At 46.7% G+C, this 16,380-nt stretch overlaps 1 protein-coding gene across 1 annotated transcript in view; it reads left to right on the top strand.

Annotated features, from left to right (window-relative positions):
- The window catches only part of NOC2L (NOC2 like nucleolar associated transcriptional repressor), a 55,739-nt gene that overhangs the window by 35,322 nt on the left and 4,037 nt on the right, over positions 1 to 16,380 (top strand). Inside the window, exons 16-17 of the mRNA XM_085298903.1 lie at positions 1,192 to 1,305; positions 6,297 to 6,432. Of these exons, the coding sequence (XP_085155029.1) occupies positions 1,192 to 1,305; positions 6,297 to 6,432 (250 nt within the window). The remainder of the gene's footprint in view (positions 1 to 1,191; positions 1,306 to 6,296; positions 6,433 to 16,380) is intronic.

Genomic DNA, 16,380 nt, shown 5'->3' on the forward strand with positions numbered 1-16,380 from the left:
TGTGTTCTTATTTGACATACCCTCTCTCTCAGCGCTAACATGATGGATGATTAAAACATAAAAGAATTTTTAACCATCTAATTTGCTTCCCACAGATTTACAGTGTTTGCACTTCTTTTTTTCTCCACTGGGATAGTGGAAACAGGCTCAGCACTTCTTCATGCTCTGCTTTCTCAAGGCTGGATTGGGTCCAAGACCCTGCAAGGAAATATTCGTTTCAAAAGTAAACTCTTGGCTGTAGAGCAGGGGAAAAAGGCAATCAAGCATCTTTTGTGCTTGGATCTTGTAAGTGCTTGTATGAGTTTTTTCTGAATTAAAAAAACAAATACTGAGCAGGCTACCAAATGCCTTCTTTGGGGGAGCAGAGGAAGCAAATTTTGTTTTGATAGTTACTCTGCTGCCTCCAGTTCCCTCTGATTCTTACCCTTAGAGTTTCAGCTGAAGTAATATCTTGTAGACTGCCTCATCTGACTTGACTATCGTGTCAATGCCTTCTCCCTAGAGCTAGAGTAGAAGTATAGGTCCAGGGCTAAGACTGTAATAGTGAATCGCAGAAARCACTGAGCTGATATTAGAAGAGCCTATTGCAAGTTCCCAGCACTTCTGAGAATCATGCCTCTTCCGTAAGGGAGGAGTAGGAATCTGGGAACCCACATTTCTGGCCAATGTGCTTGAAAACTTTGATGATCCTTAAGCTMAAAGTGTCTTGTGCACAATCATATGGATGTCCCTTTTAGAGGGGCAGCTTTAATAGCAAGTCCCAGTGCTACCCTGTAGATCTTCTACTTTGATGAACCTTATGTCCTACTGTTCTTCATCTGTCTCTCCACCATGGTTCAACACTCATGACACTGGTATCCTGTACTGTTGCATCAGTGAGCTGTTGCATTGGTCAAGTTTTCCATTTGTCCTTTGGCATTCTTTGATCTCCCTGCAGAGCCCAAGCATTGCTTTACCTAATAAAAGCTGTCAGTCACACTACTCCTGTTTTAGTAGTTGTTTAAATGACTGTGTTTGATGTCACACTTAGTCTTGCCTGCAGTCTTAGTCATGGATGCTGGTTCCAATACAGAAACTGGGAACAGGTGGTTTGGGACAGGATCTTAAACTCCATTGTATTTGCTGCATTTATTTTACAAAACTTCTACCCTGAACACCTTCCTTAAATTTGAATTCCCTCTTTCCACACAGGAACAATGGGAGAAGCAGGTCAAAGAGGAGGGGACACCTCTGACCAAGTATTACACTCAGTGGAAGAAGCTAAGAGAGAAGGAAATTCAACTGGAAATCAGTGGCAAAGAAAGAGTAAGAATGAAACCACTAACTTATTGCACATTCAGCTATGCCATGGGAAGAAAGGAGAGCATGTCCTAGCAGCATGATGGTGGGAGGCCAAAACCTGTTCCACTGGCATGAGCTGAAATTGGCTTGAACTGGATGGATGTGTAGGCAGTGCGTTTTTGGAAAGAGCGCGAGTGGATCTGGATGACACAGCCTAGCAGTGTCTTCAGCTCCCTGGGGGTCTATCTTACTGAGATCTCTAGGAGCAATATCGTGTCCCTTGCCTGTGCCCTGTTTGTTTGCTCAAGCTAGAGGTGAAGGTAAGAGGTAGTGCTAGGATAAACTTCCCTCTGACTGCTGTTTCGATGTAAGACTGCTTGCTCCCCAAAGTCAGACTCTAGCCAGCTGACTTTGTTGCTGATAGTAGTTCAACTTGACACCTTAAAGGTGTGTGAATTTCAGTGTGGGTTATCCAGTCCGAACTAACACCCAAACTTCCAGTGAAGTTCGTGACTTGCCTTGGGGACTTTGGCTGGACCTCACCTCCAGCAGTGGAGCCAAGCATTATAGTTAAACATGCTGCTTAATTGCTTGGTCGGATTGGTGGCTGTTTTTTTCTTTTTTTTTCTTTTTTTTCCCCTTTTCTTATCTGTGCCAACAATGGCACCTGGGGCAATAGCCTTTCTGTGGATGCTGCTTTAGGAACAGATGTGTGATGCAGTTTTGAATTTTAGACTCTACCCATAGTACCTGCTCCGTGTACTCATCCTCCACTTCCATGGGCCTAGCTTTCCAAGAAAGCGAGGAGGGGAAAATGCATTTGTTCTTAACGAGGAGAATATCAGATTTTGCTTAGAAGTTTTTTGTTACACTCAAATGGATGGCTGGTTGTGAGGTGGGATTTGCTCTCTGGATGAAAGCATTTAGAMTGCCATTTCCTGCATCTCCTGCCCAAGTGAAAGTTCCCTGGCCATTCCCCCTGGCAGTGCACTCCAGGATGCAAAAGCTAGGGCTGGGAGCTTGCTTAAATTAGGAGCCCAAAGGAGAGTTGCCTCAGTGCTAATGCARTGAAAGTGGCAGAGCTAGGCTGTTGGCCAGGAGCAGGAAATAGATATAATTGGTGTCTCCAGCATATGGTGGGGAACAATTAAAATAATCGATGGGACATGAGGATGATTGGCTCAGAGCCAAGTCTCAGAGCGTGGTAGAAGACACAGGATATCGTAGGATATGCTCAGAATTGAATACCAGCCTGAGATAAGGCTGTGAGCCTGAAATTCCCTGGGGCAGTCACTCAGAGGGAACAAAAATCACCTTATTTTTGCTCTGCATTCCCAGCAGGAGAATGTGGCCTTTGCAGAAACAAAGTTGCCTGAGTGGGGCTAAGAAACAGCAAAAAATGGATTGTTTTGAGTGGGCCTGACCTCTTACCCAACAGTGGCCCTGTTGCTGTGAGCTGAGACTTTTCTGGTACTGAAGCAGCTATTGCCAGGAGGAAGGAGATAAGCCTTTTGTGTAGATGAGCCCCGTGTCTCATATTTAAGGGAGGAGAGGAATTAGAGCTCTTTGGGATAGCAGGGACCAGTTGAAGTAGAGAGCTCTGCTTTAGGGGGTATTTCTTTAGCCTAGCAAGGTTCAAGAGAATTACTTCTTAAGCCAGGGGTGGGCTGAAGGGCAATGACAGACTTGTTCACTCTTGGAGGAAGTGGGCTGAACAGACAAACTGTAGAGAGACAGATTTTGGAGTTAGCTTTCAGAAAGGCCTGTGGCTGCCTAATACCTTTGCTTGGTGAATGGGGCTGTTGTCTCTCTCRGTAGGGACTGCTAGCTTAATGATGCAGTATTGTGAACCCCAGCAGGAAAGTGAACACCATGAGGCCCATTAGGGCTGGGAAAATCCATGTCCTATTAGCAGCCATTTCGGGAAGAAAATAATAACAGCAAAAAAAAAAAAAATCAGCTTGGTTCTCAGCTGCTGTGAGCTGGAACTTGCCTTACATAACAACACAGACCCTGTCTACCTGTTCTGTTTGCTTTTCCCAATGGTTCTTAATGGGATGCAGACTAATCAGCTTGATGAGACTCGGTAGATAGTAACCCTCTAGCTAGGAATTAGAAGAGTGGCCTCCAAATTATCTAGTTACTGCTCCTGTTTGATGAACACTTGCTGTATCTGTGAGCTGTGGCTCAGTGCGAGTCCTCATTCTTTTACTTTGTAATTGCTCTATAGCTAGTAGGGATTTCTGGTGTCTTTATTTTGAAGTGCTYAACTTGAAGGAGTCTCAGAAAGTTGGAGATGGCATGCATTAGGATGATTCAACATCAGGTTGATCCTGATTATCCTTTTTAATATGCTCAGGCTGGGTTGAACCAGTACTGATGTCATCCAAAACTGGCTGCTTTTGGAAATGAGGACTCATGTTTCTATTTTCATAGTGCCTAAGACATTCCAATTAACGGTCTCTGCTCCCTACTATACATGCCCTGCATAGTATACCAAGTAAGTTTTTCCACTATGTTGATGGAAATCTCTCCCCTACACTCCCTTGAATTGARGAAGTTAGACTCTTCCACATTCTGTCCAGAAGACATTTTGCTCACACATAGCTCCATTTCCACTTTAAAATGTACTAAGTGGTATGTTCCACAGAAATAYTCTACACTCCAGGTGAGTAAAGAGGGAGAAATAAGATCTTGAATGATTTTTGTTTCATTTACTGCTGTCAAACAGTGATCAGGGTCATGCAGAACATGACTAGCAAASAGAGACATGATCAATTGATGTGACTGTTGTTTGTTGTTGATAAACAAAATTGGGTTTCTGGTGTTTTCTGTTTCCTCTGTAGGGATTATGACACTTTCAACTTCAACTATTTCCTGGTTAGGCAGTGCCAGACTCCTATTTAACTGTTGCTATTGCTGAAGAGTGATAGCAACCAAGGCTGCCAGACAGGAGCCCTGCAGATAGCATGGCTCTTGGCACAGATGAGGGACCAAAGGTGCTGCCTGTGACTATGGGATTGCCAGAGTTGGCACAGTCTTAGTGATGACATGCCACAGCGTACGGTCCTGGGCGCTATCTAGAGTGGCCACCTCTGGGACATCAGAGGCCTTGATCAAGATGGAGCTACTGAGGGAGGATGTGATGGTCCCAGTCTTGGGCTGCAGGAAGTGCCCATGGCTCTCCTTGAGGCTCGGGTGATGGCAGTGTCACATGGTTGAGGCGCTTGCAAAGGCAAGGGCTATRTAAACTGAAAGGGATCAGATTCAGAGACTGTGCCTGTGATCACAGCCTAACCCTGGGTTAGAAACATAGCTGGTATGGTTTAGTTTCTGAGACCTTGTGGTTTGTGTCTGGAGCCCCTCACTGAAGCAGTATTTCTGATGCATTCCTTTCCCTCCCCTCCCCCCAAAAAGGTTACAGGCCACAGCGAGTGGGAGGAATGAAGCATGAACCTGTATTGTCCACCARAACTGGTAGGAGCTAGAGAAAAACAAAAATATTTCCATCCCATTAACTCCCYTGCCCCAAGATGCAGCTTGCTAGAGCTAAACCACCCTAGGAAAGAAAACGGTTAAAGTATATCATTAGGTCAGCTGAGGGCAGCTGTTTGGCAGGGACTCTGAGGTGCTGCTCCTTCTGGGGTTTGCTCCCTGAATCTATTCTCTGGCATGCAAAGGCTGCTGTTTGAAAAGCCTGTCATGTGCTGCTTTCTTCACATGTCTTCCAGGCACAGAGATAGCTTGCAGGTGTCTACAGGGGCAGTGGGAGGAGAGGCTTCTCATAGGGGAACAGAGCAGGTGGGAAAATGATTTAAAATTAGGACCCTGCAAATGGTAGTTGGTGCTTTGCTCCCCTCTTTCCTTCTCTGGCCAGCTTCTAACTTTCTATCCTAGTGCTKCAGGTTATTGCTTATAAGTACTCAGCTCCCAGAATCAATATTGCCCAGCTGGGGACCATGACCGTGAAAATGGCTGGGAGAATTTGCTGGAATTGACTGTAGGAGCAAACACGTGTGTGTATCTATCTCTGCCGAGAGCTGCCTTTCTATGTGGAGTATGCTTTGCTGCTGCTCCTGCTGGGGGAAGCTCYGGGGAGGGTTGAAGTGGCAGTGGTCAGAGAGCGAGTGCATTGAGGGGTGGTCTGATGGGTGGGAGAGAGCAAATGAGTTATTAGTCGCAGGGCGAATGTTTCCAAGCAGGCTAATGTGTACTAATGCATGAGTGCTTCCCAGGAGGTGTGCAGCCAGGCACAGGCAGCGGGCAGCTGATGTACAGAGAGCACTTGGGATTTAATTTGCATTCCGATTATCTTCGCCCTGCTGGCATGAGGCTTTGCAAGTAAATCCTCCCCCTAATGCCCCTCCGGAGAGGTGTAAAGAGCAGTGAGGTGGTGTCGATTGCAAGTACTTAATGGCATTGATATTGGCTGTTTCTGCAGCAGCAAGGCTTGGCCCACTGAACTCCGTAAGGGCTAGCAACAGGAGAAGTTGTGGGGTAGACGTATCTTAAGCATCTTCAACACCTTGCCATTTAACTGTGCTGAAATCTGCAGCCAAATAGGTTATAGCTGCCACAGATTTTGGCATTGGTGCAGAACCACTGCTTCAGAGGTGACACAAGCACAGTCTGGCTTGATTGTACTTGGCTGCACAAACTCATATGGCCTGCATGGCTTTTTGTCCAGGGATCTAGGACAGCCAGCTTATCATAGATGTCTTGCGTTTTTAGACATGCCAAGCTATAGGTAGTAGATGACTCATTAGCAAAAGTAGTTCATTGGGTAAAGATCAGTAGAGCAGTGGTGCTTTGCACACATCATTCACCTTTGTAATTGACTCGCAGATGTGTCTGTTGCTCCCCTACTTGAGGACAACYAGACATGACCCTTGCCTCTTGGCCATGCAACTTGCACTTACAGAGCAAAATCAAGTCCCTGTGTTTAAGTTCAGCATTGTATGTTTAAAAGTACAAGATAAAATTGTTGCAACTGTTGGTTTTTTTTTTTTTTCCAGCTTGAAGACTTGAACTTCCCAGAAATTAAACGTAAGAAACAAGATGAAAGGAAGGAGGAAGATAAGAAGGAATTCAAGGACCTCTTTGAGCTGGATAGTGACTCTGATGAGGAAACTGTTGGATTCTCTATAAAAGGTATGGAGCTGGGCTAAGCATGCGTTCTCCTCACTCAGATTTCTGTATAGTGTGGGGAAGTATGGCTCTACCCGAAGGGAGATGTGTGCTGGCCATGTTTGTTTCAAAAGATKTAGTGACATGGAGAGAGAGCACAGCAAGATGATGCCCTTTGGAGGCTTTTAGAAGTGACAGACAGAAGCTAGCTGGGAAGCTTTCATCTTTCTCTCCCTCCCTCACTCTGACACTCCAGCTCATTTTAAAGCCTGCATTAGTCTTTGTTTCCCTACATGACCCATACCCTCTCCTCCCCTCAGCACCTTTCTTTTGTCACAGAGACTGACCCCAGCCAGGGAGCTGGAGAACCAGGGAATATGTGGCTGGACGTAGAGCCTGTTCTCAAAGGCTTCAGGGAAGTAGCTGCAGTTCATACTGTAATTCTCCAAAGTTCTCCTTGTGCTCATAACTGGTGCAGATTCTGGGTAGTAGCCTGACCTTGGAGAACCTGAAGTGTTTGCTGTCCTTTTCCTTAGTGAGTGGAGGTGCAGAAATGCATATTTCATTTCCCCACCTGTAAAGTAGGAATAAGAATATTGTTCGACTGGACAGCATGCCATGATCTTCTCTTTACACATTGTTGCAAACCATGGCTATCATGGGGCTGGCTGTCAGAATCTTTGCTGGAAGAAGAGTTATCCTCACTGTGTATGCACTTCTGATTTATTTATTTTCTAATGACTGACATTGTAAGTATTCTTGATGAACCAAGAAAGTTATGAATCTCTAGAGAAAATGGAGTAATATCACTCACTGGCTGTGACCACGAGGGGGCCACAGTAAATTGTGGAACCTGCCTAAAAAGTTCACTGTGTGATTTGGAGAAAAACTTAGATTGTCTTTTTGTAATTTGGAGATTTCGAAATACTGCAGGTTTTCTAAACATGTTGTCATTCATACCCTGTTAGGGAAACTTGCAAGAATGCAAGATTTTGGGGAGGAGATTTGATCTGCAGGTAAAGTCCTAATCTATCACACACATTGTGAGGTGTGAGGGTAAATCCTGGGAATTACCGCAGAAACAGATGAGCGTTGTCTCCTCACAGGTGTCTGTGAAACAGGAGGAAGATCTGGTCAGAAAACTTGTTTGAAAGCTTGAGGTTTAAGTCAGCAAATTTTTGTAGGGAGGATAGCAAAAGTGAGGACCCAGCAAGATACTTGAGAGATCAGTGTCCCATCTAAATGGGTTGCTGAGGTTCTTTGAGATCTCGGGTTGACCTGCTGGCCAAACAAGTTAATGCCTTAGAAGAATCCCAGTGTCTTCTAAAAAGGCAGGGATAACTGCAGTTCACAAAACAGGTTGCTAGGAGCCAGGGAGACTCAGGGTTTCTTCGTAGGCCTCCCAGCAACTAACTTTATGCATTCTTGGGAGGTTCATTGGGCTCCTGGTTCTTACTCAGGGATTGTGAGACTACAGGAGTATTCTAAGATGAATGAGGCACGTCTGTGGCAAATGTTACTGATGATACAAGATGAGGTCTAGGGCAGCTCTCTGGCTGATACCTACTTAAACAGGWCCTGACTTGGTTCTGGCGATTACCTGCTCACTGCAGAGTACACTGAATGTGAAGGCTTACAGTCTATGTGTTAGGCCCAGCTTCGCCCTGCTGCTTGTGCGTGGACTTGTAACATCTGTCTGTGAGAGTCTTTGGCACCTCCAAGGGGCTGATATATGTTGTGAAGAGAGTACGAATTAAGATTAAAGTCTATATAATGTCAAAGGGCTCTCCCTGCTCTATTTGCATGAGTCCAGTCGCTGTGGTATCTAGTGGCTGAGCACATATCAGCAGTACATCGGTGTCAGTAATGGGCTTTGCTTTCCAGCATTCCTGGGTCAGCTGCCTCTCCATAGCCTTTGTTCTTAGTAGCATGTTCTCTGAAGAGAGGGAATAGGCCCTGAAGGCTGCTTCCATCTCAAAGAGCAGCTCTGGTCAGCCTCCACCATGAATCCTGAGGCTCTGGGTGGGGATGGTGGAGCACTTGGTCTGTGCTGTAGTGTAGGGTGAAGTGCCCTCTAGGCAATGGTGTATCTGCACAGTGAGAAAGGGGTACGAAACAGGGAGACTGGGAAAAGTGCCTGTGTCTTGGGAGAAGCATACAATGAGCTCTTGTTCTTACTCTTTGTGGGTTGTGAGATGTTCCCAGCCATGTTCTGCATTCAGTAACTGTCAGGATTGGCTGCAGATGGAAGTCAGAGAAGCCAGTGCTTCAGTTTGCTGCAGTTCCCTGTGTTTGTGGCCATTTTTCCACTGGGTGGCCAAATGCAAGGGAATTTGGGAGGCCCTGCAGCTGGTGTAGCCTGGATGTTTATTTTTTTGCCTGTGAAATTTGAGGGCATAACAATCTCCTCTCCTCAAATATGGCAAAAGGAGAGTTTGGGACAAGGGAAGGACTTGGTTCATCTTGAGGTATTCAGCTACTTAAAAACATCACTTCTAACCATTACAGTCCCCTTCCTCAAACTCTCAAGCCACAGAAATAGCCTGCTCTGGCTTGAATGTGGGGACTGGTTGACTACAGGGATGGAGGAGAGAGTAGGACCCCTGAAAGCAGCCTCAAACTACTTCTAAGAGAGCCATATTGAGTAACTGATGGCAGAAGTTTAGGCAGGAGGAAGAGACTACCCTGACCTTTTGGAAGAGGAAAATAAGAAATGTGGCTGGGATTGCCTAGTGATGCTGACCTTTCTGTAGTGACAGAGAGAGGCCTGATGCAAAGCAAGCAGGTGTTGTGAAACTAACTGTAGTGTTGGCATGTTGTGGGAGTCTGGGAAAGCACACAGTCACCTCTCCAAAACAGAGCGGCAGAGAAGGTCTGGGCAGATCAGCTGTTCTGACTCAGCACTGCTTCCAGACATGGGGAGGAAAACATGGGGCTGGTAGGCTGTGCCCTCCCTTCTCTACAAGTGGAAGCAGGAACATGGTTTGGGAATGCTAAGGATGATGTAGAAGAAGAACAAGAGGCTCCCTGGAAAGCTCAACCACACACGGAGATGTGCATGTTCTCCTCATCAGGCTTTGCAGTGGCGCACAAAACTGTTTAGTGTTCTTACCAGAAAGAGCCAGTTCCAGAGCTTTACCTCCTAGGGATCTGTAGATCTCTGCAAAGAATTGGGAGGGAAGGAGGAACTTTTCAATATGAAGGAACTTACTGCCAGAAAAATCCTAGCTGGCTACAGGAGTCTGTGGCTGTAATCCATCCTCTTAGGCTACCCCATGAGTTCCAGCTGTGGAGACTGTTGCTCTTACCTGGAAGACTCCTTTCCTCCTGACTGTTGCTACTTAGAAGTGTAGATTTTAGAACTTGCAGCTGATGTAGCATCAGTGCAACTTTCTAGTGAGATGTGGGGATATGGAACATAGTGAAAATGCTTCCCATCTCTCACCAACCAATGTATTTGACCTGRCAGAATCTTTCCTGTGTTGACAGGATGTACTTCCTATTTGTGGTTGTTTTGGCCAGTCACATCCTTGGCCAAATTCAGAAGAGTCTGTTAAAAGCCAGGAAATTATCAAGTTTGTCTTATTTAGCTGCTGTTCACACTCCCCCACACACCTTTTGATTTATATTCAGTAATGCATCAGTGAAATGTTAACTTCAGTTCACCCTGTTTCTTTTCTCTGAAAGAGGGTAGACCTGGAGAGCAGCTAGGTTTTTTGGATTGACAATTGCTAGCCAAAGTGTCTTACTCGTTAACTAACTTCTATCTCAAAGGCTTTTGTATTTTTTAGAGCAGAACAGGCTTCTGAAAAGCTCTTTGCAATCAGTTTGAGGAAGTCTTAAAATGCAAAACAATTAGTGAAGAGAAAACTGTTTTAGGGAACAGAAAATGTTGATGAGCCTCCCCAAGAGCGTTAGCCAGAAAGTGTCTAACTGCAAAGTGAGTTGCGTGGCTAATTGACACAAATGGGTGAGTCCATACAAGCCTGGCCCTGAGACATGCATGTCCTGTCTTTACCTAGCAGGAGGTGCAGGAGAAGTAATTGAAGGAAGGGGCGGGCAGCATTGGTGTGAGCCATAGCTGAGTCAGCTCATGCAGGATGCAAAGCTTCCAGCAGACCTTCTGAACTCACCAGGAGCTGATTATAGTTGATCACATGTGCGTGTAGGCAAGATCAGGTCTTTGCAAGGCCCCAAGCTTGTCCACATAAAAAGTAGACGTGTTAGAAGAGTGAGTAATGTACAGATAGACGCTTGCTGTATGTGCTGTTGTCGTGGGCTGGGTTTACAGTTTCCCTAAGCTTTAAGCTTCGCAGAATGAGCAATGCAGTCTSTGCCCTTGCGTGTTTGTGGTGACTGCAGAAACAATGCACACTGGGACTGAGTGAGTCTGAGCACTTTTTATAGCCGCAAAGATCTCCAGGGCAACATAATGACTGTCCTTTGTCCCCCAAACATTTTTGGAGTCTGAGCATCTAAATGAGTATCTCCATCTCTCACACACTCTCTTGGTAACCTCYGCCTCCAGGGCTCCAGAGATGGACACTGAATGGAAGCTGATTTGCACTTCAGATCTCTAGTTTCCTTATGGAGAAAGGTGTGTAAATGGAGGTTAGGGGAATAGGATATGAGTAACCAGCCAGGATGTGGCTTGCCACAACCTAGGGTGGATGTTGAGGCAGAGCCCTTGGTTGGAGGATGATACCTGAAAGGTATTTCCAGACCCTGGCGGGTTTGTAGTATGACATGGGCCTCTCCAGCATTAGCTGTTTGGGGAGATGGTCTATAGTCCCACTGATGTGGGCCAGGGAATGTTCTGGATAGCCAGCTGCAGGCATGGCCAAGACAAGGTGGCAGGCCTTGGTGGCGGGTCAGTGAAAGTGCCTCAGGGCCTTTTTGCCCTGGCCCTTTTGCACCTTTCCTACTCCATACAGGAAGGAAGTGAATGGCATGTTTCTCCCAAAGTTAATGGGGTTGGGGAGCTCCCTGTTCTCCTGGTTTCTATCACTCCTCATTGTTGGAGAGCCAGGGGTRGATAATGAAAGGTGCCCGGTCCAGGGGAGGAGGGTACTGTGCAGTTCCTGTTTTCCTCCAGCAGCACTGGTGCAGTTGTGTGTCACCTTCCATCTGCTCGTCCATCTTGTCCACCCTCACCTTTACTGTCATCTCCAGCTGTGCTGTAAGATGAGCAAGGAGATTTGCTGCCTCCAACCCCATCCGCTGCTGCAGGAAGCGGCCACGAGCAGTTTGGTGTTTGCAGCTCACCCAGCCCTCCCAGAGCAATTTTCTACCCTCAGCAAGGAAGGAGGGGCTAGTTGGGACTACACTRGTGTTGAATAGGAAGGGATCCTTAAGTGGAAATCAGAGAAACAGCAGCATAGGTCAGGGAGCAGATTCCAATGTGGTAGGTTCCTACGGGGAGAATCAGCTTGTWCATAACATTATGGTAGTTTATTCTTACACGGTAAGTGCTCCTGGAGGTCTCAGTAGGAGCCCGGAGTGATTCAGACTCCAGCCTGATGTTACAACCTTGAGGTTTTCATCTCTTCAGCTTCATGGCTGAGCTATAATTGCAAGTCCTGACAATAGGGGTTAGAGGCAGATGCATAAAGATGCAAGTGCAAAGCTAAACACCTCAAGAGTTCTTGCAGTGTGTGGAGCTACCAGGGAAGAGTATTCAGTGTGTTCAGGAGAGGGGAGGTCACAGGGCAGTCAGTGACTTAGAGACRTTCTGAGCTGAGCATTGCAAACAGACTATTTTGTTTAATAGCTATGGATGGTTGGTTCACTGGATATACCTGATTCTAGTTATTATTTTGGCTTCCACAGCATCCTTTGGTAACACATTCCACAACTTTAACTTAAATGTTATATGAAAAGGGCATTTTCGTTAAGCTCRCTGCCCGCAGAATTGACTGAGCAGCCTCTTGTGCTAGCTACAGCCATTAGTGTGCTTTAATGAACCATGTAGGAGCCAGGCATAAATCTAACTCTTCAGTCTTCTCTTCAGTTCTTCTGAATCGTAGACACTGTTTTGCAGTAGGCCAAAGATGAAAGGCTGATAGTAGGCCATCCACCCCCTTTGTCCCAGGCCTCCTTACTAGTCCCTCAGGTCCTACAGGATCCATCAATAGCTAAGCTCTCTGATCTCTCCTTACCTTAACCTTAGCCTTAACAGTAGGTCAGGGGCTCAGAGCAGCCAAAAACCTCATAAGCCATTTGTCTTTAACAGCAGCAGCCCTTTTCCTAGCTCTGTAAACCTTGCAGTAACCGATAGTAAAAGTCTTCARTCTCTTCTTTCCTAAGTCCTAACCCTGACTTCAGCATTTGCAATAGGCCACAGAGCCATAATAGCAAAAAGCCTCCCATCCATGTGAATCTTCATTCTTGCTTCTCAGGCCTCACAGAATCTATTAATGGATGAATTTCTTCTGAATCCGGCTGCAATTCCAGTGTAAGACCACCAGTAATAAGCCTTTTTGTTATTTGATGTCGCATTTATAAAGGTCTCATTGTTTTTCTTTGTGTTTCAAGCTGCTAGCTTTGTCAGTACCAGCACTTCTGTTTATCTTTAGGGCCTTCTGAAAGAATGGGGAGGATAATGCACAATTCTTAGGAATTAAGTCAGAGAGTTCGTCAGCGCAACTCTGTATCTGCTCCTTTCAAAAACCTGGAAATTGGGAGTGCTGACTAGCTTTCTGTCAGTGCATCTTGCRTGATGCTGGGAGACCTCAGCCAAGATCAGTTTTGGGTGGGTGCTGCATAGATCACTGGAGAGGTGTACTCTCTACTCAGAGATTTGGTCTGATTGAGACGTAAGCACCAGGAAGGGGAATGGCATGTTGTCACAGTTGGAATGGGATTTGACACAGGAATTTGAGCTCACATCTCTAGGATTCCAGTATAGTGGTTCTTCTATGAGGCCACACTGCCTGTTGGCTGTCTGTTCATTTGCTTCATTTTGGTCTGCCGTTTGCCGTTTGGAAATTGCATAGGAATAAATTGTAAGCAGTGTATTGATGTCAACAGCAAATATGGCTGCACTGCAGGAAAGGGAGGAGAGAAATGAATTTGTAATTATTTTTTCATCTTAGGATCTGAAGGGGGATTCTCCTACTCTTGCCTTGTTGGCAGCAAAGGTGGTAAACACATGGAATTCTATGATGTCAAGTCAAACTACCCTTTGGAACAGAGGCAGGAGAGACACCCCCCCCCCCTTGTCTGGGTCTCTGCAAAGTCCGAAGAGGGAGGAGAAACAGGTTTGCACGTTTCAGGAACAACCCAGACAGCAACCGTGGAAAGAGCCAGCGGCTGGCGAGGAGAGAGTGTGGATTTGATCAATCGATGTGTTGAGGTGGGGGTGGGGAAGTTCATGCATTCCTCTCATTTACCAGCTGACAGATCTCTGGAAGGAAAAGCAGTTGCTCCTGGAAATTATTAATGGCTTGGAAAGAGGTGCTGAACTGCCTCGTCATGAGGCAATTAAAGGCGAGAGGGAGTGTGGCTGCAGCATCTCTCTGGGCCTGGGTGTAATGAGTGATCTGTCCATATTAGGTGTTGGTGTGCCTCTAATGAACTTGAACAGCTTTCTTCACTTATCCCTCACATAATCATATTACATCAATTTAATGCCAGGCTGGTGGGGGCCAGGAGTGTGGAAGAYGAGGTCAGACATTTTCATTTGCTAACAGAATAAGCATGGCCTTTCCCAGTGGCAAGTTCCCTGCTGTGTGCAGTCGGGTTCAGGATCTAGAGGCAGTGTGAGGAGGAAGAGGGGAAGCACTGGGTAACTGGAACACCGTAAGCATTGTCTTCTCCAGATCACCCTTGCCTGGTCCATCTCTTGCTGTTGGTTCCTTGCCCTCTCTGCTCCTGCTCTGCTTTTACTGCAGGAGTGCTCTGACATGGCTTCTGAGAATATGGCTTTAAGGTTCTGATCTGGCAGATGTGATTGTAATGTTGAGCAGGGACTGTCAGAGGCACCTATAGGGCTCAGGTAGCTGGAGGCTTTTGTTGGGCACCATGGGGACGTTCACAGTCCCCCACGAGGAAGCCCTACTGCTATAAACTGAAAGAGGAGGTGGCTTTGAGATAGGATACTGCTGTGCCCAAAAGCCTGGCTGCCTTCAGGAGAGCAAGTTCRCCCATCTCCTTGGCCGTAAGAGGTTTATCATGGGTCTTAGTCTGCGTTCCTTTGCTCTGTTCTGACATAGAGGGGGCTGAGGCTGAGGCTGCTGCCTTTGTCCAAGAAGCCAGAGAATGTGTTCCTAAGAGGCATGGCACAGCAGCCCAGTAGGTAAAAGCCAAGCCTTTCTGAAAGGACTGCACTGTCCCTGAAAATTTCTTGAGAAATGACCTGGAGGTGAGGCTTGGAGCCACCCTCTGCATGGGATGAGTCCTGCCAGGTGGGCTGCAACAGAGCGTTTTCATTCTCCATCTTCTGCATCCCTGCCCTCACTTCTGTCCCAGCTTTGGCCTGCTAGAGTTGTCCATGTGGTTGTGGAAATGACTGCAGGCCATACAGATGCTTCTCTGCCTCTTTCTGCTGCACTAGACAAGTGTAACAGTGAATGCCGAGCAGARAGAACTAATACACTCTAGGCTCTGCAGCAGAAGTGGCATAGTAGCCACTGTGGAATGGTAAGCTACTTTATGCTTCAGTTTGCCCATCTCTAGAAAGAGGATTGCTTGCTTCCCAGGAGGTGTCAGGCTGAGTTCAGTGATCTGGAAGTGCTTGGTCATCTTGGTGCGTGATAGGCCGAAGACACTCAGAGGATTCCAGGTTATGAGGTGTCATCTTGGGAGCCTGCCACTGATGATGGTGTTTCTAGCTGCAGCAAAGGGACTCGGCTGTTGGTGAGGAGGTAAACATTTGTAACTTTCTGTCTGAGGAGCTTGTTTGTATCTGTAAAACCTCATTGACGATTTAGAGTGCAGGAGTCCTGTTGATACTTCTGCCTCAGAAGATGGTAAGCTTGAGTTCCTGCAGGAGATCGCGTTGGGTGTCTTTATGAGCTGGTGGACAGGAGGCAGGGGCTGAGAGTAGGGGAGGAGGAGGGCAGGAGGCTCGAGGAGCTTAGTACATTCCTCTACAGTGGCTGCTGCCTGTATCATAACATGTAGGAATGACCTGAAGGCCTCATATTCATTTCCCACTCACAGCTGGTTTGTATGTGTACTCTTAGAGGAGATGAGAGCTGGTGCTGACAGTGCTTTTGCTAGTACTGCTTGATGGATGGGAACATACCCCTCTCAGTTGTTGCCTGGGCAGCAGGAGGCTGCTCAGGTGCCCATCAATACAATCTTGTGCAGTGAATAGCACGGCGGTCCATCTCCTGTGGAGGGGTGCTCTCTGCATGGCTGCAGGCACATGTGAGAACTCCATCCTTTGAGGTGTAGCTCCAGTCCCTGGGGGGGGAGGGGAGATGGGGTGGCAATTGCACAGAAGCTGTATGCTGGCAGAGCTGACGTATTGGTGAAAGGGGAGTGAGCAGGGTGATGACGGGGAGCTGAGAGCACTGGCAACCAATTTATTAATGGCTTTGTATCCAGTTCAGTGACTAGCATAGGTCAGTTGCTGAGGAGGGGGCAAAAAATAGATGCCATCGTGGGGCCCAAGAATTGCAACATGAGAAAGATGTGTAGCCAGTTTCCAAGCAGAGTCTGGAAGTGTAAATAAGTGACTTTAGTAGCTTTGTGAGCAGGGACAGGCAACCTGCAGCAATGAGCTGGGCTTAGCTCTGGAGTGATGGCTGGAAGGAGGTAAGAGGATTCTGGTTTTTCTGCCCTCTCTATACAGAATTTGTATTCTGTCATTTAAATGCATGGTGACTTGCACCCTCAGGAAGAGGGAGAAGCACTCCTCCCCTGACATGAAGTCAGTGTTAGTAAAAGGAATCTGGTTTCACAGCTCAGAGGCAGATGCTTTCCACATAGGCCAAGCATGCAGAGGCTCTTCACACTTCCTCCCAG

The sequence above is a fragment of the Rhea americana genome, unplaced genomic scaffold (genome assembly GCF_003343005.1).
Source record: "Rhea americana isolate MKP2758 unplaced genomic scaffold, rheAme1 scaffold_143, whole genome shotgun sequence".
NCBI classification, from domain to species: domain Eukaryota; kingdom Metazoa; phylum Chordata; class Aves; order Rheiformes; family Rheidae; genus Rhea; species Rhea americana.